The sequence below is a fragment of the Chionomys nivalis genome, chromosome 5 (genome assembly GCF_950005125.1).
Source record: "Chionomys nivalis chromosome 5, mChiNiv1.1, whole genome shotgun sequence".
NCBI classification, from domain to species: domain Eukaryota; kingdom Metazoa; phylum Chordata; class Mammalia; order Rodentia; family Cricetidae; genus Chionomys; species Chionomys nivalis.
This window is the reverse complement of record NC_080090.1, coordinates 91,473,115-91,496,182: the sequence shown is the minus strand read 5'-3', so window position 1 is coordinate 91,496,182 and position 23,068 is coordinate 91,473,115. Positions and strand designations below refer to the sequence as shown.

The 23,068-nt window shown below is 39.0% G+C and overlaps 1 protein-coding gene across 5 annotated transcripts in view; it reads left to right on the top strand.

Annotated features, from left to right (window-relative positions):
• Positions 1–23,068, top strand: part of Ccnt2 (cyclin T2) — a 33,413-nt gene that overhangs the window by 4,090 nt on the left and 6,255 nt on the right. For 3 of the 5 annotated variants that reach the window (XM_057769364.1, XM_057769362.1, XM_057769363.1), the window contains exons 3-8: positions 11,657–11,785; positions 13,574–13,634; positions 15,299–15,361; positions 18,096–18,141; positions 19,690–19,853; positions 22,978–23,048. In XM_057769364.1, coding sequence (XP_057625347.1) covers positions 11,657–11,785; positions 13,574–13,634; positions 15,299–15,361; positions 18,096–18,141; positions 19,690–19,853; positions 22,978–23,048 — 534 coding nt within the window. Of the gene's footprint in view, positions 1–11,656; positions 11,786–13,573; positions 13,635–15,298; positions 15,362–17,418; positions 17,978–18,095; positions 18,142–19,689; positions 19,854–22,977; positions 23,049–23,068 lie in introns of those variants that run through there. The other 2 variants (XM_057769365.1, XM_057769366.1) reach the window with 2 other exon arrangements.

Below are 23,068 nucleotides of genomic sequence, written 5' to 3'. Positions count from 1 at the left end.
CTTGCTTTATCCATCTTAAAGACTGACCAACTTCTCTTAGAAACAGTTCATTCTTTAGTTAGTTTTGCTCATTACAGGGTTTCTCTTGCACCAGCCTCTCAAGTGCTGGGCAAATTAAAAATGCGTTTGTTTCTGACCAAGTCCAGGAGTTCCCTTAGCATCGGGTTATAAAGATCATGCCTTTTTGAAGTATCTCCATTTGTTCTCTAGCACCTTTGCAAATTGGTATGCTTTTTTTAATGATTTATTTTTTTATGTGTATTCTCTGTGAGAGTGTCTGATTACTTAGAAATGGAGTTATAGACAGTTGTGAGCTGCCCTGTGGATGTTGGGAATTGAACCTGGGTTCTCTGGAAGAGCAACTAGAGTGCTGTTAGCTGCTGCTTAGTCATCTCTCCAGCCAATAGTGTGTTTCTTTAGTTTCTTTACTTTTCTAGAGCTCTTGCAGTTAGAACCACCTATAATATGCAGACTTCAAGGCATTGAGTCCTGTTTAAGGACCCAAGGGTGAGTTAGGTGGCTAGTAATCTTCTGGAATGATTGTATTGACTTACGAGAATATATCAGGTTCATAGTTTAGTTTTATTTATACATGCTCACTTGATCTCCAGATGCACAAGACAAGTCTGCATCTGCTTATGCTAAATCTGCTTGTGCTAAATGGGGCGGGGTGACCCTATACTCATGCTGGTCTTGGAGTGACTATGTTGCCTGGGATGGTCCCCAAGTCAGACCTTCTACCTCAGCCTCCTGTTATGCTAATCTTGTTTACAATAATAGTTACGCTTCTAAGTGGCTTCATTTTAAATTAGTGAGTGTCACTGGAATCACAAAGGCAGTCTTTCTGAATTCCTTTACCTCCTGGTTGATTTAGAGGAGGCTGTTCTTTATCAAGGAGCACTGCTCCTTTCTTCTATTCCTCTGTAGAACATGCCTGTTGGCTGTGAGGGTGGGGTGTTTTGTTTGGGGACTTTACTCACTGTTACATCATCACTGGTGCCTAGAGGAGCCCTCACAGAAGAGGTTCTCTGAGTTAGACTGTCAGAGAGACTTGGTCTTGGTTCACAGGTCTAGTAAATGTGTCACCTTCATTTTCTTTATATAAATACACTCCCCACATAGATGCATTTAAAGCAGTGGTTCTCAACCTTCCTAATGCTGCAACCGTTGAATAAAATTCATCATGTTGTGGTGGCCCCCTACCTTAAAATTATTTTCATTGCTACCTCATAACTGTAACTTTGCAACTTTTATTAATTGAAATGTAAATATCTGTGTTTTCTGATGGTCTTAAGTGACCCCTGGGAAAAAGGGTCATTCGACAACCCCCCCCAAAGGGGTCTCTGCCCACACAGGTTGAGAGCTGCTGGTTTTAAGTATTTCATTATTAAAAGTTATAGGTGTGTAGTAAATGAAACAGTAGAACAGGGACATAATAAATCTTCCCCTGCCTTATAGTATTAGCTTCTAACCATTTGGGGGCCTCCTTTCTGAAATATTTTTGCATATATGTTTTTTTATCTTTTTTTTGTTTGTTTGTTTGTTTTGTTTTTGTTTTTCGAGACAGGGTTTCTCTGTGGTTTTGGAGCCTGTCCTGGAACTAGCTTTTGTAGACCAGGCTGGTCTCGAACTCACAGAGATCCGCCTGCCTCTGCCTCCCAAGTGCTGGGACCGCCCGGCTATTTATATGACTGTGTGTGTGTGTGTGTGTGTGTGTGTGTGTGTGTGTTGCATCACAGAAGTTTCCCTTTTCCCCGTAGTTCTTAGATCTAGCACACAGCATTAAGATGGAACACACAGACTTGGATTTTAATTCCTAGAAGATGTGCCGTATAGTTGTTACCTTTTGCAGTTGTAATGTTCTACCCAAATCCGTGGGTCCCCACAAAAACCAACAAAGGAGACTGAGTCCCACATGTAAAAGCAATGAGCCTTTATTTTAATCAAGTTTGCAAACTCAGTCTCTCTGCACGTCCAACGTATTGGAATATCCGGAGAGCCCCGAGCTCAATTAGAATTGGGTTTCTATAGTAGTAAAGGTGGGGGTGAGGTCTGAGGTTCAGGACCCCTGATCGGCTGACATTTGTCTAGGGATGTCCTGGTGAAGTGCCCTGACAGGTGATCCTATCTACAGCGGTTGGAATGTCAGGCTCTTCCTTTGAATGGTCTGCTCTTGGGTGGGGGTCGGGTAATCTCAGTTTGTGGTGTTTCCTGCTACCAGGTAGTTTTTACCCTGAAGCAATACCTGGTAGCAGGAAGAGACTCAGGCCTTTATTTAAAGTTATCGAAGGCCAGAGTCCCAGGTGATAATAGTTGGAAGTAAAGAACTTCCTTTGGGTGACTTGCCCAGACTTAGATTATCATGGCTGGCCCCCACAGTAAGAATTCAACTCAGGGCGTCAAACATACTAGACATGTGATATCTAACTGAGCTGCCTCCCAAGACAGGAGGTATTATTTTGTAAGATGGCATCAGGAGGCATAGTGTATCAGTTTTGTCCTCCAGGAGATGTTTGTTGTTGCTGGGGTGAGTGGGTGTGGGGTTATTGCTGGTGTCTAGTGCACAGAAGCTGGGAATGCTCTTCAACAGTTTATAAACACAAAGGGCTGCAGCTGAGCCACCTCCTCTGGGGGGAGGGGCAGGGGGCGATTTCACTAGTCCTGAAATTGAACAATTCTGGATTAACATAAAAAATTGAGTGGAAAGGGGCAGAGTGAATGTCAATGAAAGCTCTGTTAACTCCACTAAATTAATTGCAGGTTCTTGTCATTTCTTATAATAAATCATTACATGTGCTATTCTCCAATGACCATAATATGTACATGATATCTGTTTTTTAAATTAAGGACTCTAGGGACAGTTAGGTATTTCTAAAATTTTAACTTTAAAATTAGTATAACAATAGACACTGCCTTCATGAACTACTGTGTTACAAAGCTTATTTGAGCATGCTCTACATTTCTTGTTAGAAAGGTCTTTGTACTTGTCTTTTAATTTTGTTTATTGTAAATTTGTGAATCAAATAACAATTTAATTTTGCTCTCATTATCTTCTGGTTTATTTAATGATTTCATGAAAGGGGGATTGTTTTTTTCTTTGTTGAGACAGGGTTTCTCTGTGTAGCCTTGGTTGTCCTGGAACCCAGACCAAACTGGCCTTATAGAAGGTTTGTCCCATACTATTCTGAAGAGGGACTTCTCTTATCTTAATCCTTAGATTTGTGTGTGTGTGTGTGTGTGTGTGTGTGTGTCCTAAACACTTATTTGTTGTTGGTGTCCTCTTTCTCTTTTTTTCATGCAAATAAGGAAGATAGGAATCATGAAGGTTAAATTTCTTGTCTGAAGTCACTCTGCTACAGTGACAAAAACAAGACTAACTCAGATGTGAACTCCATGTCTTATATATCTGCTTTGGGGGCATCTTTGTACCCCTAAAATTTCCCACTGAAAGCACTGTCAAAGTCATTGTGTAGGAAGTGTGATTCATGAGCTACCTCCACTGGTATCCACAACTGGCTGGACCCTGAGTTACACGGCACCTTAGCAAGCCTCCCCATGACACCTGTGCTTGCTGAAGTTCCAGGTTTTTTCTTAAGGCTATGACATTGCTTATTCATTGTTAATGTATGCTAATAATAAAGATGTAAAGCTGGTTGCTTGTGCATTCATTTACAAAACAGCAGGACCAATGTTCTACAGATTGAGATCATAACAATGTGACAAGAAAAAGGGGATTTGCCATTTTTCTAAACAGTGGTGTCCCTTAAGGAAGTATCCCAATAGGAGAGAAGAAAATTACCTAAAGGTTAGAAGTCTGATGTGAAGTGACTAGGAGCAAGTAATTTGAACTGGTTAATACTGGTGAATGTTCGCTTTATCTTCCTGTATTGAAACTGGGAGGTCAGATAGGCACTAACCGAAGGTGGTTATGTAACACATAAAATGTGGTGATTGCACTAGGAAACTGGTTTGTAATGGATTAATTACAGAACTCAAGCAGTATGAAATAATTCCTACTTTTGTTTTAATAGGCCTATATTTTATCTTGTTGAAATAGTAACATCTGAATTGAGATACTGTATCACTGTAAAATGCCTCATTTTAGAGGCCTAAAATAGGACAGAAATATAAACTATCAGATTTAACAGGTTTTATATTGATCTTAGGTTATTGAGCTAAGATCATCTTATCTGAATTAATTTTATTTTTAAGTGGTTTCCAAGTGTCTTGTTATTTGTGGGTGAGTTTTTCTGTTTAATAAGTCTTATTTTAGCCTGTAGATACTGGTGTATCAACCCAAACTGTTGGAGCTCGACTGTAGTGTAGGAACATCTGTGCACTAAAACTAATTTTAAAATAGAAGTTTTCTAAATGGGAAAGATTATTATTTTCTGCTTAAGTCTGAAGATAGTGAAAGCTGATAAATGAGTTGTGCATGAAAAAACAACTTGGAGGACAGGGAGAAAAAAATCTTTAGAAGAACTAAAGATAAGAGCTCAGAGAGGCTGAGTTTCCTGAGCTCTCCAAGGTGGATGTTAATAGTTATTTTGTGTTACTCTAGCTGTTGAAGAGATCTGATATCTTTAGCATTGGTTGCTATTTATTTATTTTTTAAAGCTTTATTTATTATGTAGACAGTGTTCTGCCTGCATACATGCCTGCCAGAAGAGGGCACCAGATCTCATTACCATGTGAGTGCTGGCAATTGAACTCAGGACCTCAAGAACAGTCAGTACTCTTAACCTCTGAGCCATCTCTCCAGCCCCTTATTTATTTTTAATAACAGAGTCTTATTATGTATCTCTGGCTGGCCCATAACTCACTGTGTAAACCAGGGTGGCCTTGAACTGCTTCTGTCTCCACTGCTAGTATTAAAGACATGCACTGCCATGCCCAACTAACATTAGCTTTGTTTTAAAAGTATCTTTGTTGAGAGATAATTCACAGACCATAAACTTCATTCACTTAGAGCCCTTAATTCAAAGCATATCTTGTTATACCACCATCACAATCCAAATTTACAGTATTTTCTTCCTATTCAAAAGAAACTGCCCCATAGCAGGTATTCACCAGCCCCTTCCCTCTATGCAGATCTAGTTAGTGCTAAAATTAATTTTATTTTAGAAGAGCTGCCTGTGGTGTGGCACCATTGGAACTTGATTCCTCTCACTGCTGACTGTTTCATCTGTCATGTGCCTGCTCTGGCACTCCTATCAGGTAGTGGACATTTGCTTTGTTTCACTTGTCAGCTTTATGAAGAGCAGCGCTGCACTCGAGTGCAGTGTGTTAATTCTAGACTTCTGTGTCTTCGATAGCTTCTTGAAACACATTTCAAGGAACCTACCAAACTGTTCTCTAAAGTGGTCACACCATTTTATCTTCTCAAATTTTGTTTGAGAGTTCTAGTAGCTCCATATTTCAGGGGCCTGGGGCTTTATGTGTATATGTATTATTTATATAAATATTCTATGTGTATTGTGCTTTTCACTTTCTTGACAATATTATTTGTAACATAAGCATCCAGTTCATTATTTTTAGTTTTTTTTCTGTGCTTGTGGTCATGTGATATTGGTGTCATATGGGAAAACCTCTTGACTAATTTAGGATCACTAATATTTGTGGTTTTGATTTTTGGTTTTGTTTTTAAGTTTTAAGAATTTATTTTGTATCCTCTCCTTGGTAGCCATTTGTTGCCCACTTTCCTTGCTCTTGCCCTGTCTGCAGAGTGTAAGTGGGAGTTTGCAATGCTCACCTTTGCTCAGGCCCATCTTACTTATATTAGTCCAGTGTTTTATCTACGTTGTAACAGTTGATAAGGACATTCCTTAAAAACATATGTGGATACAGGCCTGGAATCTCAGCACTTGGGAGGTGGAAGCAGGCACATATGCAGTTCAAATTCTTGGTCTAAAAGTTGGAGGCCAGCTCTGGCTACAATGAGACTCTGTCTCAAAAGGCAAACAAAAAAGTAAAAAGTGGGGGGCTAGATTTAATTTCAGTATGGAAAAAAAGTGAATAAATAAATAATGTGAAAATAAAAATTTTATTTTGCTGAATTAAATAGAATATTTATTTGCTGTAGGGTCTCATGTGTCCCAGAATCGCTTTGAATTTATTATGTAGCTGAGGATGACCTTGAACCTTTGGTCTTCCTGCTTCCGCCTCTCAAGTGATTGGAGTATAGACATGGACTGCATATCTGGCTTTTATTTCTGTTACAGATTCAGCTCTTTGGCTTTTGACACTTTTTAAGTTCATTATTGTATATGATGTAAAGTAAATGTTTTTCTTTTTTTTTTTTTTTTACGTGTTACTATACAGTTATCCCAGTTCAATGTGTTATGTTTGCCTTTATTATCTCATAGACTTTTAGATATTCTACACAAGCCAGGTGAAGTGTCCACTTTTGGTAGCACTAGTGAGACTTTATCCGAATCTCTGCTCCCACCCCAGCCATACACTTAAAACTAATATAGCCTTAGAGTAGGTTTGGAATTCAAGAGTGTGAGTCTTCCAAGTTGGGTTTGTATTTGTTTGTTTCTAAGATTGTTTCTCTTGATACTTTATTTCCATATGAATTTTAAGATCAGTTTGTCAGTTAGGTTTGGAAAGCTCTTTATTGTTGTCTAAGATTTGTTTTTTTATGTATATGGGTGTTTTGTCTTCATATATTACATGTACTACCTGTGTACTTGAAGGCCAGAAGAGGGCATCAGGTCCCCTGGAACTAAAGTGACAGACTGTGAGATACTATATGGGTGCTGGGAATAAAACCTGTGGTCAGTGTTCTTACACTGCTGAGCCATCTCCAGTTCTATGTGGTTGCTCATTACCTGTAGGCTGGTGGGATCAATATCTGTTACAGGAGACAGCTATGAAATTCCACCTAGCCTTCAAAGTATAAGCTAATGTTTTTCATTTTTCTTAGAAATAGATTTATAGTGTTGAAATAATCCCCACTACACAACTTTTCAGATGGCAGGTTGTGTAACATATTAAATACATTGTTTATAGTACTCAGTCTATAAACATCAGTCCTTATTTTCTGTGCTGCTTTTCAACAATATTGAATAGTAATTTTTAGCCTATTAAACCAACTACCTTTTAAATGTAATGATTTGTTCCAAACTGAAGATTATTTTAAATCAATGTGAATTTTTTGTGACAGTATCGTGTGTATAATTATATGAATGAGAAAACAACAGATGCTAGACTGAGTCACGATGCTTTCTGATCCTGTTGCCAGGGCCTCTTACAGGAGAAGTAAGGTCGTGAGCACTTTCTAACATACTGCAAACAGTATTGGTTCAATTGGTTCAGACTTAGAAATCTTTCCTATGGTAAAAAATGGGCATTTTGGTTTATTCCAGTATTTCTGTTTGTGCGTTTTCCCTTGCCTTTCCTAGTATTGAAGTTCTACTTGTACCCTTAATCTGAGGCCTTTCTGTGTGTGTTTACTCCTTTTCCTGAAGTGTTTATAGTCTCTGCCAAGTGCTTTTCCAGTTTTTAGCTGTGGTTAGAGCCAAGTGAGTATTTATTAATGCAACCCTCTTAAAAGGCACTAGAAAAAATAGCTTTTCTAATTTCAGTAAGGGTGGCAGAGATCGGACAATATACGGGGGAGTGAAGTAAAAGAACAAGGGAGGAGTGTCCTCCTTACTCTGGGAGCTAGAATACAGCACAACCAATTAGAGTGAGCCTGCTGCTAGTTTATTTGCAAATTTGGCAACCTAGGCTCTATGGGACTTTTCTCAATCAGTCCATTTAGTTGTGGCATTCATACTCATCAAGACTTATAAATCAGCGAGGACCAAACGGAGTCCTTTGAAACTTCCTACAACTTAGTAATTAACCCAACCTTCTGTTAATTCAGTTGACTTTGCCTCCAACCATCAAAGTTGAAGCAGCATTGGAGTGAAGAATCTTGTCAACAGTGAGAGGCTGTTAATGGCAGAGGGGAAAGAGCTGGAGGAGAGCAGATGGAGGGAGACTCAGACGAAGATGTAGGAATAAAAACACATAGAGGAACAGGCCAAAGGGAGCGAGGAGTGTGAGTATGAATCATTGAAGTGTCAGTATCTCAGTGCTTAAATAGACTTAGGTCTGCAGCAAACCCTTTGAAAAATTGAGTTTAACTTGAAGCAAGAAAGAAGGGCATTTTAAACATAAGCTTCTTTTCCATTTAAAATCAGCACTAACAGTACACAGTTGTTTGATCTCACATAGTAAAATCTCTGTCATGTTCCTATGGAGTACTTACAACCCAGAGTGCCTTGCATATATTAGTTAGTTGTATTCTCACCACAGCAATATTAACTGGTTCTAGTTCCTGAGCCACAGAATAATTTTCCTGTGCTACTCAGATAACAGTGAGGATTGCAGTGAGACAGTCTGGCTACTTGGCTACAGCTGACTTCATCACCTCTCCTCTCATCTCCAATATTTGTATGATACATTTTCTGTGAAAATTTGTCCTGGTTTAAAAGGGGGAAGGGGATGGTACAGTGCACTCTGTCCACCCTTCAGGAGGCAGAGGCCGGCAGATCTATGAGTTTGAGGCCAGCCTGGTCTACATAGTGAGTTCCAGGACAGCCAGTGCTACGTAGTGAGACCCTGTCTCAAATGAACAAACAATGTATAAATAATCAAATTCCTTCCACTTTTCTTTAGCTGGAGTAATTTGAGAGTTTCTTGAACTGGATATTAGAACACTAAAGTGTAAGTGCCTCTCTCCAGTGAACTGAATTGGTTCCTGTTTGGTCACCAAAACCAAAGTATCTGTACTTCTTAATAATGCTATTAATTCTTTGGCTTTAAACCATGTTAACATTGCCAGAGAATGTTGGCAGCTTTCAAAAGTTTGCTCAGCCTTGAACACTACAGGGGCTGCTGTTAATGCTTCTGTTGCCCAAAACCTCAGAAATTCTTCTAAGCTGCCCAGAAGTCAGTCTTCCATATGGAAAGCAGTAGTACCTGGTATGATCACTTCCCTTAGTCAGCCTTAAAATTAAAGCCTCAGGTCCTGTTACCAGTTATCTGCCTAAAAAGGTGTTTGATTTTGTTGTGCAGCCCTGGTGGGGTAAGATGTCTGTGAGCTGTAGGATGGAGTTAGTGGGTTTTCCAGGAACTGGGAGGAGTGTTGGGTTTAGTATTGTACTGTAGAAGAAGACAAGACTTAGGGTGTTTATGCGGACCAACTTACGGTGTTTATGGGGACCAAAAAGACTTCCATGAGAAAGTACCGGTGTCCAAACCAAAGATTCCTGCCTGACTCCTTGTATGTTTTAAAAAGCAGTGTAGCACTTCGGAATGCATTTGAGGCTGTCTTATCTTCTAAGGAGAAAAGTTGCACAGCTTGAAAGTGATATGGGTTTTATATTTATTTTTTTTTTTTAAACAGATTTTCTGAGTGTAGTCTGAGCTGTCTTGGCATTCAATCTGTAGACGAGGCTGGCCTCCCTAGTACTGGGATTCAAGGTGTGAGCTACCACCATCCAGCTATCTTTGTTTTCTTTTTTTTTATTTGTGTGTGTGTGTGTGTGTTGTTTTTCTTGCTAGTGTGAAGAGAATGGGGAGATACAACGATTGGGAATTGTGTTTAAGCAAATAGGAGAACTTCTGTATTTAGGAAGGAGATTTAAATCTGCTTTGGTTTTTTTATTTGGATCTCTATTGCTTTCCTCTTCTTGTTTTTTTTTTTTTTTTTTTTTTTTTTGTATGTTTGTTTGGTTGGTTTTTTGTTTTGTTTTTTTGTTTTTCGAGACAGGGTTTCTCTGTGGTTTTGGAGCCTATCCTGGAACTAGCTCTTGTAGACCAGGCTGGTCTCAAACTCACAGAGATCCGCCTGCCTCTGCCTCCCAAGTGATGGGATTAAAGGCATGCGCCACCACCGCCTGCCCTCTTCTTGTTATTATTAGCATTTGAAGGCTAGATTACCTAGCTGTTCCCCTTCTAGATTGTATGCAAGATCATGAATGCAAGACTGTGGGGAAGCACTTACCTTTGTTTTATTGAGGACCTTTGAGAGTTATTGAACACACAAATTGTAATAGAAACCAAAATTCAATGTGGTAGCATACCCCTTTAATCCCTTTGCTCAGAAGTCAGAGGCAGAGGATCCCTTGAGAGACCAGCCAAGATTACATTGTGAGACTGTCTCAAGTTCTACAGAAAAAGAGTTTCTCAAAATCATTTCTATTCTACTTACTCTAGTGCTAATGCAGTTAAGCTGGAAAAGTCCCCTTCAGATACACAGTCCAGTATGGATTTCCTATCTGTCACAAACGTTTTCAGAAAAGGGTGTTCCTTCCCTTACACTGAAGGCACAAATCTGTTAGTGATAAGTTTTTCATCTTTCCCCACCTCCCATCATTGTTGTGTTGTGAATGATCCCTGTATACTAGACAGATGTTTGTTTGCCTTTTGAACAATAGGTTCCTGTGTCTTAGCATCTAAAAGTTACCTTTCTGTGGGGAATTTTTGTGTATAATTTTTTAAGCTTTGTGTATGTGTGTGCTTTGCCTGCATGTACGCCTGTGCACCGTGCCATTGGGGTGTAGAAGAAAGCATTGGAACCCCTAGAACTGTAGTTACAGATGGTTGTGAGCCACGGTATGGGTGCTGGGAATCAAACCTGAGTCAAGTGCTCTAAACTGCTGAGGTGTCTCTGGCTCCTTTGTGTAGAATCTTTTAAAAAAAAAGAATTTTTAGTTTGTTTGGTTTCTGAGTCAGTAATTGTTTGGTTTATAGTAATTTAAGGAGTAGGTAGTTGTTGAAATTTGTGTGTCTCTATCATCATCAATGCCAGTGTAATTAGTGCTATCTGTACTCATACCCCAAGAACTTGCCTTACTATACTTTATGGGGTAGGAACTTTCCAGATCTCCTCTTGGCAAAGGTTCTGCTCTCTGTCTTTATTATGTTTCTCCTGTTTGGTTTTGGTTTTGGTTCAGTTTTTTAGCTGCTTTTATTAGTGTAGTGAAGTAATGAAGATTCTATGTAACCTGTTCATTTTTAGAATTCTTTGTGTTGTGCCCCATAAATAAGATAGCATGACTCCTAGCCACACAGGAAGCTGGTACTGGACTTAGGAAGCACTCAGAAGTAGTGGCTGAGCCGAAAGAGGAGGCAGTGCAGTGTGCTTGGCCTTTTGTCTCAACTCTTCTAAAGCTGTGATATCACTTTGTATTATTTTTTCCTTTACTTCCACTGGATACACACTAATACTAGTGTTTGTTTGCTTGTTTTTTTACTTAACCAAGGTCAAAATCTTATTTGCAAAAATATGTAGTGAATAATGACTTAAAACTTGTACTAATGGTCCTGTGGCGCTAAATCATGAGAATATCAGTGTCACGCACAGTGATGCGCAGTGTGTCCTATTGCCGCAATGGTCTGGGGAGAGGAGAGAAGAATGAGAATAACTAGATCAGTGCTGGAGATACACAGCTCAATGGTAAAGCATGTGTTTAAACGTGCAGATCTCAGGTTTCGTCCCCAGCACCAAAGAACGGGAAAGCTTTTACTTCAGTCTTACTTTTAGATCGATGCCAATGTATACTTCATGCTATAATAATATATTCCTTTCTTTGCCTGCTCAGCCCCAGGAAGTAGAGACTATTCCCTAAATGATCAATTATAAAAATCTCTTCTGCAGATAATATCACCTACTGCATTGTTTTTGGCTGCAAAAGTGGAAGAACAGGCTCGAAAGCTTGAACATGTTATCAAAGTAGCACACGCTTGTCTTCACCCCCTAGAACCACTGCTGGATACAAAATGTGATGTATGTAAAAATGGGGGTTGTTCTGTTGTTTTCATTTTTCTTTATAACTTTGAATCTAGGAACTATCTGACAAATGCTTTTTTTTATGCTTCATGAATTTGTATGTCATCCTGAATTATATTGCTTTGAATCATACTACTTGATTCACAGTTATTTTGAAGTGTTTGCGAATTCAGAGACTGTCTTAGAGTCTCCATTGCTATGAGGAGACACCATGACTGTGGCAACTCTTATAAAGGAAAATATTTAATTGGGACTGGCTTACAGTTTCAGAGGTTTAGTCCGTTATCATCATGGCAGGGCATAACGACATGCAGGCAGACACGGTGCTAGAGGAGAAGCCGAGAGTCCTACATCTTGATCCACAGCAGCAGAAATAAAAACTGTGGTGCACTTGGGGATAGCTTGAGCATATGTGAGACCTCAAAGCCCACCCCCACAGTGACACACTTGCACCACCAAGACCACACCTCCTAGTAGTGCCACTCCGTGTGGACCGAGCACTCAAACACATGAGTCTTTGGGGTCCATTTCTAATCAAACCTCCACAGTGACTTATCCTCACAGCATACCTGCAGTGGAAAGGATAGGTCCTTTGTGGCCTCTTGATAGGTGTGTCTAAGACCAGAAGTTGAGTAATTCTCCAGTGAAACAGAGGAAGTAAGACTCTGGTTTATTCTAGTTTGGTTACCCTTCTCAAGTTCTGTGACATCCTAAAATGAGACCTGCAAGTGTGGGCCTTTGCAATTTTTCTAGCATTATGGGTAGGTAAGTCATTCAATCGGACTCTTCGCCCACTTAGTGGCTACCAAGTTTTGTTAGTTCCATTTGATATAGGACAAGTTTAAAGTCCTAAGTTTAGACTCTGATAGAAGATTGATAAGTTAATGCTGATTTTTAAATGAACAAAATAACCACTGCATACATTAGATAATAAGCAATTGTAATTGTTTGACAGTAGTTCTCATAGTTGCTGTTAGAATAAACTCACTCAAGTATGTACATGCTAATGTTTTAAAAATCAGCTTAGTGACATTAAAGGTGATTTCACTGTCTGGGGTTAGTGTGGTCTCAGAAAAATGAGCATTCATGTGTGTGTGCATGCATTTAGAACAGATCTACCTGGGTCTAGCTCTGTATATAGTTAGTCTAGGCTAGCTTCAAACTGAGTTATTCTGCCTCAGCCCCCAAGCCACCATGCCCATCTCAAATATGGTCTATTGACTTCCTTCTCATCTGGGTCAATTGTTAGGGTCCTAAGACTGGGGTAGCAGGAAAATTTCTATATTCTTTCTTCCAAGAGCTTTGAGAAAGGGAGATTGGTTCTTGGATTTTAAGGAAAGATTCTGTGATAATTTGTGTCTCTATGGTGAATGGATGACATTGATCCAGGACTTAAGATTTGCGTTTTCTAGGGAAGTTAATTCTAAAACTAACTCACAGATGTGGTTGGTTTTCTCTTCAAAGTCAGGTTTGAGTTAAGTGCTCTTCCTTGGCTTGATGCTCCTGTCCTTGGTGTCTAGAGGCAACAGTACCTGTGAACTTAGGCTGTGCGGATTGTGGGTCTTTATTCAGTTAACCTACCCTGCTTCGTGGCACTCTGTTTTATTTGTTCCTTTGGCTTTGTTTACTATCTGTATTAGACCTGTACCAAGAGCAAACATGCTCCATCTACTGCCTTGTATTTGTAAGCAACTACTAAACTATAATCCTCATGAGGTCTAACAGTCTAGGACTCTGGTGGTGTTGTATTTATTCTAAACCTCTAATACCATTTTTGTCTGACAGGCTTATCTTCAGCAGACTCAAGAACTGGTTTTACTTGAAACCATAATGCTACAAACACTGGGTATGTGCTCATATCATTTTGTGTTCACTAGTGTAATATTCGAAACAAATTTTTAGACTAGCTTCTTATTGAAGAAAGTTGTTTAAAACTAGTTTTGGGCCAGGTGGTGGTGGTGTACACCTTTAATCCCATCACTTGTAGGCAGGCTCTGTGATTTCAAGACCAGACTGGTCTGCAGAGCTAGTTCCAGGACAGCCAGGGCTATGAAGAAAAACCAAAGAAAAAAGAAAAGAAGGGGAAAGGAATGTTAGATAGGCTCAGGTCAGATAAATACAAGCTCTGGGGAGATCGGGATTTAAATCTAAGTTTCTGACAACCATTGTAACCTTGGGGCAGTTTTCTTACCTTTTGCGTTCCCATTCTCTAGAGTAAGATTTGCTCTATTATAGCAAATTTTTTTGTTTTTATTTCACTGCTATTCCATTTTCAAATGTTAAATAGAAATGTAAGTACATACCTCAGTACATATCTCAGCCCTCAGGAGGCAGGGCAAGCGGCTCTCTGTGAGTTTGAGGGCTTCTAGTACTACATAGTAACTCTGTCTGAAAAAAACAAATAGAAGCATAGCTACATGTGCTGACAGATTTTTATTATAAAAGTAACTTATTTAAAGCACATGGATTAAGTTTTATCAAAAGATACAAAAGTGGAAGTTAGAATCCAGTTATTTGACATAACGTCTTAATTACAAAATTATGTATTACAAACATTTGATATTAATATGACACATTATAAAACATAGATGTATTTTTATGGTATAAAAGCATTACATAGGAGCTGAAAGTAGGAGTCAGGTAGAAGAACTCTCAACTTCCATGTTCATGGGCTGTGTTCCATCCCCAGCACCACTAACAAAAGTAGTCACTGCGCAATGTTCATGCCGTATGACACATTCGTAAACTCAGAGAATGGATGCATGCTATTTAAGTGTGCATTAAAAACATCTCTTTGAAATGTTATTTTGCTAGTTAATTACAAGAAAGATGTAAATAAAATAGACCTTTATAAACACTGATTACTCATTTGATAGATTTTAGACTAAGCATTCTAAAGATACTAAGTAGTAAAAGCAAATATCCTGCCACATGGAAGAGCTGATTGGATATTCATTGAAAACTTTCCAACACTTTTCCTTGAGTTTCTGAAGCTGTTTTTACAAACAGCCTGCCTGTGTAGCTCACTGTCCACATGATTCTTATTAGGAGATATAGCTGTGCCCCTTTGGTTTAACAGTAAAATGAATAGAGCTGCTGTATGTAAAGTTCTTTGATGCTGCTGTTGGCAGCGGATATGTTTATGAGAAATTTTTTCCCACATCCTTCTGAAACAAAGATTCTTAATGTTGAAAGGAGAAAATGTGTAATCTGCTGCTATAATAATACTTATTTGATGATTTGAACTGAGGTGAATTAAAGCTCTGAATTTTAAATCAAGATGGCCGTGATATTTTTTAAATAATTGTCTGTTTTCCTATTGAGACATGAGAAACTAGTTATCATTTATTCTGGAGGGTAATGGACATGTCAGCAATGAGAAGCTTTAATGTTGGCTTTGGATTTCTCTTTAATACTGAAGAGTATACTAGACATCTTATGGGGAGCTGCATTGCTCAGGCAAGTATTGTAGTGGTAAGTAGTTGGGAAAAAAAGTGCTTTTCATTTCAGGTTTTGAGATCACCATTGAACACCCACACACAGATGTAGTGAAATGCACCCAGTTAGTAAGAGGTGAGTGGTCCCTCGGCCATCTGGGATGAGTGTTGATGTTTTCTTTCCTCTAGGATTGGTATGGATGCTATGTGTTCTTCTAGCCTTTTGTTGGATTTTATTAAGAAGGGAAAATGTAAGCTGGGGAGTAGTGACACACACCTTTAATTCCATCACCTGGGAGGCAGAGGTAGGCAGATCTCTGTCAGTTCAAGGCCTGCCTGGTCCACAAAGTGAGTTCCAGGGTAGCCAGGGCTACAAAGAGAAATGGTGTCTCAACAGTTGGGGGGGGGAGGGTGATTTTGAAATTGTAGCATTCATGTACTTCTGTTTGTATTTCTCCAAGTGCATTTAGTTGCTTTTGTGTGATAATAGGGAAAACTAACAAAGCACATCATACGTTTGTAAACAGGAGCCCTTTGTGTTTGTTGTGGCCCTAGAGCTCTTCCCACAGGTTGCCTGTGTTGCTTGTCTGGTTCTGGATTGTTTATGGGTACATCACAGCCTCTGGGGAGCAGTCCTGTGTTTTTTCCTCCTTTTGAAGATAAGATCCTGTGGTTTTGGTATCTTGCAGGATTTTTAAACAAAATGGCTAAGACTTTTGAAGACCTTGGGATTTTTGTTGTTGTTTGGGAGGGAGGGAGGGAGGGAGGGAGGGAGGGAGGGAGGGAGGGAGGGAGGGAGGGAGGGAGGGAGGGAGGGAGGGCGGGCGAGTGTGTGTGTGTGTGTGTGTGTACATTGCAGTATTCTCATTCATTCTAAATTGAATTCATTTTATATCTAGATAGCACTTTGTTTTGCTACTAGTAACACTGGAAAATAAGCCTAGGGTCTCCATAACCAACACCCTTGCTAACAAAGTAGAATTCTAAGATTTTTGTGGTGTTTTTTTTTTTTTTTTTGGTTTTCAAAACAGGGTCTCTGTGTAACAGCCCTGGCTGTCCTGGAACTCACTTTGTAGACCAAGCTGGCCTCTAACTCACAGAGATCCTCCTGCCTCTGCCTCCCAAGTGCTGGGATTAACGGTATGCACCACCACCAGTCTGCAAGACTCATTTTTTAATCCTAGGATCACATTATCAGTTAAATCACTTTGTTAACCACAATATTTTAATTATGGTTCCTGTTCTTCACAATCATACAAATATATTTTGTAGCACATTCTCTTGTCTAGTTATAGTAAAGTACAGACTTAAATAGCTAACTTACCTAGTTGTAGATGTTGAATTAAGAAGAAATGCTGGGAGGTTGATCTTCCTGAAAATCTGAAAGAATAAATAGTTTTTTGCAAGGTAGCAGACCATGTAATTTACTCTAAATCAGGAACCTAATGAAGAAAGACATTAGTATGTGTTTAACAAAGGTGTATGTATTGCTTTAGGAAATAAAGCTGGATTTTAAATTAACATTTAAAAAACTGCAAATTTGATACAGAAAGAGAGAGCCCTCAGGAGAGATCACAGTGGGTGGGGGCTCTGTCTCATCTTTGAGGTAGCTGAGCTTCCTTCCTTTAAAGATGTTCTTTTATCTTTAGTGTCTTTGTTTCCTTCCCTGTTACAACTTTGAACTAACAAGACTACTTTCCCTTCATTCCTGTTTAGATACAGCCCTTAGGAATGTGTTACCACAATTGAATGTTTGTATTATTTTATGGGGTGTTTGTGGGTATGATTCATATAAAGCCCTCACCTCCCACTTGAGATGAGACATTGCTACTTTGCTGCAGAACTGGCTGTTGTCATTTTACAGGGCCTTTCACTCTGATCTCTCCTTCCCTCCCCACCAGGAAAGAATACCATACTTAAGTCACACTGCCTCCAAGACCTGGTGCTCTGACAGTCTTCCTTAGCACAGCTCTGCCAGACCCAGTCCCTTTTGTTAAATCCTCCCTTGGTGATCACATGGGGCAGCAGGGATTTCAGGTGCCAAGAGTGACAACCAGGGGGGGAAGGAGTCTGGGGACTAGGGAGGGTGGGGTTTGGGGCTGCCAAGCTAAGTAAACAGTGATTTTGAACAGAAGGGGTGGGGGCTGGTGGGGTCCTTCCTATTGGGAAGGATATGGGGTAGGAGAAGGGGAAGAAAACCTATTCAGTGTCTTACAGAACTAGTTAAAAATTGCTTTCCTGTTGGGGACCAGTGTCGGAAGCATCCTTATTCCCCTTAGAAAACTCCTCTTTCTAGGTATTATCTTTAATTGGAGTCTGTAAGTTAAAAAAACAAATGTAGTGGGGCTTCCTACTTTTTGTTAATGTGTAATAATGTGATAAAGAACTGAGGTTTGTGCTCTGAGTTTGGGGTGGGGGTTGTTTTGTTCCATTTTGAAGGAAATTTAAACCAACCTAAATATGACAGGATTAAGTTTGGCAGGCAACTCTTTGTATTTTGTATTAGACTTCAAAAATCTTTTCTTCTTCTTCTTCTTCTTTTTGTTTTTTGTTTTTTTTTAAATCCAGGAGAATGCTTTATTTCAACTTTTAGCTGACTAGATGCTTAACTTAGTAACAAGTTTAGCCTAGCTAAAAGCAAATCGGCTTGTTTCTCAGATCTATGGGGGATAGCAAGAAACATTTGAGTGAATGTTGTTGAAGATTTTCAGTAGTATAGAAAATGATGGCGCTCTTGTGATATTTGTAAGTAGTAAGTAAAATTTACTTTTTGTGTACAAATCTTTGATGTTTTGTTGTATTGAGAGTTTTGTGGTGTTTACACATTGAGGCTGATGATATTGTCTTCGTTCTTCTTTCTTTTCTTACAGCAAGCAAGGATTTGGCACAGACATCCTATTTCATGGCTACCAACAGGTTGTTATCCTGACCCTCTTTGTTGCACTGTTGTAGCACACTATAGCTTCCTTTAATGCAGGGCCCCCTCAACGTGTCTCTTGCCCTTGTTGCAACAGGAGACTGGACCATCTACTGTGGTGGTACCTTCCTGGTTGCTTTGCGGTGTATTGTACAAGGGACTTTGGGCACAGAGGGGTTAAATGCACACTGTGAAGTGTAGTGGTGCTTTCTGGTGGCATATTCTCGATTTGTGAGTGCATAAGTCTAAACTTGGTAGCCTGAATAGCAGCTAAAGATTACACAGAGCTAAACTTAACCTAGAAACTTGGTAAGTATAAAGCTATTTCTAGTTTACAATTATAGTTAAATGACATTTCTTTTTTTTAATTTTCACATTTATCCAGTCTTTTAAAATAATTGCTAAAGTTTCTTAAGTAAAATTTATGTGATTTGAGACTTGTTCTAGATAATATTCCAAACAGTAAATTAGAAGTCGTCAAATATCATCAGTGCCTAGGCTAACAGAGCTACAGTCTTTATTCCAGAAGTCCCAGTTTCCATTTATAGAAAGTGAAAATGTAGTGTGTGTATGTGTGTTTCACCTATTCTAAACTAGAAAAATAGTTTGAAGGAGGCTCTAAAATTGAATGCATAATTCTGTTCTGGGTTGGTATTACTGTTGAAAGTTTTTTAAGTGGGCACTGTGGAAGTACACCAAACAACCTTTTTGGTGTAGCAAAACTTAGTTTTCTGACCATGGTGTCATGCCCCTGTCATCCCAGCACTGGAAGACAGAGACAGGAAGATCAGGATATCAGGGTTGTCCTTGACCATGCAAAGAGTTTGAGGCCAGTCTCGGCTACATGAGACCCTGTCTCCAAAAACTAATAAAAAAAACTTTGCTTAAAAAGCTAGCCTATAAAATGTCATATGCTCAATTTTTGGTATATAATGAAAAGTAAAGATAGTATTTCTTAGTATTAACCTATTTTGAGCCTTGAAATTTTTTTTTGCAAAAGGTAAGTTCTCTTTGAGGCTTTGCTGGAAGGGGACACAGAAATGTACATGAACAGGGACTAACAGCTCTGACATACTAAGAAGTACTTTTGCTGTTAGGTTACATCGAATGGTCTGATCTTTGATTGTGTCATTAAAATTGTTTTGTTTTATAATGTCTTTACATTTTTTCATAATGTTAAAAAAAACAAACCAAGATTACCACAAAAAATGTTTAAAAGGTTGTATTTTGTATATGATGATTATTGTAAAAATACTGTTTTACCTTTGTGTGATTGTTAGGTTTTAAAACAAAAAAATGATTAGTATTAATCAATTAAATAAAATATTACTATGCTGTGGAGGGGTGAGAATAAGGGAAGTGATCTATATAAAGGTTTTTTATTATAATTTTCAGTAGTATTCACTCTTAATTTAATAGAATATTGTTATGTAAAGAAAAACACTTCTGATTTTATGTTTGCTTTTGTCTTACTGGCAAATGTTTTTCTTTGTTTTACATATTTTGAATTTTTGTGGCCCTCCACTTTTAAATCCACTCTACACCAGTTTGCATCTTACGACCTTCTGTCTTCAGTACAAACCCACGGTGATAGCATGTGTATGCATTCATTTGGCTTGCAAATGGTCCAATTGGGAGATCCCTGTGTCAACTGATGGAAAGCACTGGTGGGAATATGTGGACCCTACAGTTACCCTAGAGCTGCTAGATGGTAAGCAGAGGGAAGAGGTCCTTTCCTATGTGAAGACTATAGTGTAAGCTTTTTCTGTATATGCACTAGCTACCTGAAGCAGTTGCCAGTGTTGGTCAGTCCACATGTACACCACAGTGACTCCATTGTTAATCCCAGATGTCCTTTAATTTACTAGTGTTTGGATTTCAGAAGATAATGTCTCTTTACAGCCTGAATTTAATTCCATTTTAGTAATTTGATGGAAGAACTTAAAAGTATAGAGTACATTGCAATAAGGAACCTATGAACCATATTAACCATGAAATGTTTACTAACCACCAGTTCACACAAAACCTTTTTGGGGTTCCTCAATAAATAGAATTATTAAATTTTATTATTTTGATGTTTGTATACAAAATAATATAATTAGTGAGTTTCACTATGGCATTTTCATATATGTATTTTATTCTAATCTGTCTCCTTGCCTCATTAAATACTGATGGACTGGGTGTGGTGACACATACTGTTAATCTTAGTAATTGGGAGACAAAGGCAGATAGATCCTGGCTTCAAGGCCATCTAGAAATACACAGGGAGACCCTGTCTCAAAGAAGTAAAAACAAAGAATAAGCTGGAGATATAACTTACCGGTTTGGTTTTTTCAACTAGGACCAGGGTGTAGCTAGCTAGGTAATGTGTACTCAGAATAGATAAAGTCCTAGGCTCAATCCCAAGCACTTTTAGAAGTGTAAACTCAAAGTTGGGTACTAGCTTCCTATATAAACTGTGAAACATTAGGCCAAGGGGTTTCTTCCTTGTGATGTTCTCTTACATTATTAATTAGGAGACAACTAGGTACAAGTCCTACCAGTTATGAACCTGAGATTTGAGGGTCTCTGGTAAGACAGTGGTAGCTGATTAAAGAATAAGATAGATTGTTAAGGTGCGTGAGTGACACTCGGGCAGGTGCTAGATTTCAGAAAGAAAATAGACAACAAACAGGTTTTCAGCTTACCCGTCTTTAGGCTTCCAGTCTGTTTAAAGAGGAGGGCTGATGGGGAGACAGGGTTTACCTCGGTTAACTATTAAAAGTACTGACTTACTATAGAGAGTGCAGAGCCCTGAGTTCTAGAGTTTGTGGGGCAGTAGGGTTTCTGTTGTAAATATAGCTCCACGTCAGCTGAAAAGGAGCCACAAGCAGTTTATAAACCAGTAGTGGGTCTGCAGGTCACATGTGCCTGACTATTGTTGGCCTGCCCCACTTACAAAACATGTTGGGGTGGGTTTTTTTCTCCCTCTTGGGAGAAATAAGTAAATCTCCTTCCTCCCACCCCCCCATGATCACCTTTCATGCTTTTTTTTTTTAATCTGCACCATATTCTAACCAACTAAGGCTAGCTGAAGATGCAAATTTCAAATGGTTAGGGTGGTTTTTGTTTGTTTGTTTTCTAGTTTATTTGGAGGAAAGAAAATCTAAAAACCACCAGTAACGGCCTTTTCATTTGCTCCCCTTTGCCCTACCTTGAAAAAGTCAGGTTACTATGTCATTGTCTTGCCTTAGCAGTCAGTAGATTATAAGTAATCTGCCTTTTTTCTTGTTTTTAGGTCATATCTAAGATATTATAACATTATTATTATCGTTGACATAAGAACCACCTGTATTTTCCTCCACTTCTATTCTGTATAGGCAGAATTTCATTATTGATTTGGAAGTTGGAACTCAATATATTAAAATAGTAGCATAATTTCTGTTTAGGTCAAGCTGTCTTGAATTGTCTTTAGTATTCTACTATTATTACTTCCTGAAGCTACTCATTTAGTAACTGCCCCCAAACAACATTGGCTTAGATTTAGCCTAATTATGACGGTCTCTGCGTGTGAGTGTGGGTGCATGTGTAAAGTGGTTTATATCCCATTCTGTCTGTAGATTAGCTCTAAGGAAGAAAGACCTCAGTGAAGAAGTCCCTAGGAGTTGAGCCAGAAGAGTCAGTTTGAGGCCATATTCCTAGGCCAGCCTAGACTGCATGAGTCCCTGTCTGTTGATGGTTGGGTGGGTGGGTGGGTGGGTGGGCGGGTGGGTGGGCGGGCGGGCGGATGGATGGATGGATGGATAGCTTCTGTTGTTGGTGTCTTATATAATATTTGATTATAAGATTGGGAGATTAACACTGGTATTAATAGTGCTAATTAAACCTGGTTCTGTTCAGAATTCCCTATTTTCTCTGTGTAGGGTCTTATGTTCTGTTTGTATCCAATTGAAATGTCCGGATAGTAGTCACCTCCAGGCTATCAGGGTGCGCGCGCTCGCTCTCTCTCGCTCTCTCGCTCTCTCTCTCTCTCTCTCTCTCTCTCTCTCTCTCTCTCTCTCTCTCTCTCGTCTCTGCTTCTGATTTGAGGACTAATAAGTGACTTTACAGAGTGATTTCCAATTTGTCTGATATTTTTTTCATTGCTGACTTTGAGCATTGTTGACAAGAATGCAGCAGAAGTAGGTTGTTCTGCTTCTTAAAGCATGGAACGGTGTTCACTTAGCATGTCTTACCACTGTGCTGGTCACTTAATAACGGTGGTGTTGAGTTCCTCGTTGTAGAGCTATTTTTTCTCTTTATAATTAAGCCTGTTGGGGAAAATACATTTAGGGATATACAAATGAATACCTTCTTCTCAGACTTACGCCTGCTAATTTTAAAGAACCCATTGGTGACTCGTTTCTACGTTACAGATTGCTATATTGTTTGTCTGGTTGAGATTCTCACCACCACCCTCTACAAGAGTTTATTTTCTTAGTAAGCAAGTGAAATGCTGGGAAGGAGGGAATATCTCTCTCTTTTTTTATTTTTTATTGATTTTATTGAGCTGTACAGTTTTCTCTGCTCCTATTCCTTCCTCTCCCCTCCCTTCAGACCTCTCCCATGGTTCCCATGCTCCTAATTTACTCAGGAGATCTTGTCTTTTTCTACTTGAGGGATTCTTTTTTAAATTAATTCAGTTTTGAAATAAACAGTTGAGAGTTGTGTCTACTTCTGTGTATGCTAAAGACTGACTAGGAAGTTAACAGTGAAAGAGATGCGCTGTTAGGTCCCCCTGTTAAATGCTGCCCACTTGAGAGAAGTTCAGATCCTAAAGGCACCGTCTAAGCTTTAAATTTAAATTTTATTTTTAGAGCTAACACATGAGTTTCTACAAATATTGGAGAAAACGCCTAGTAGGTTGAAGAGGATTCGAAACTGGAGGGTAAGAGAATTGGCAGGATT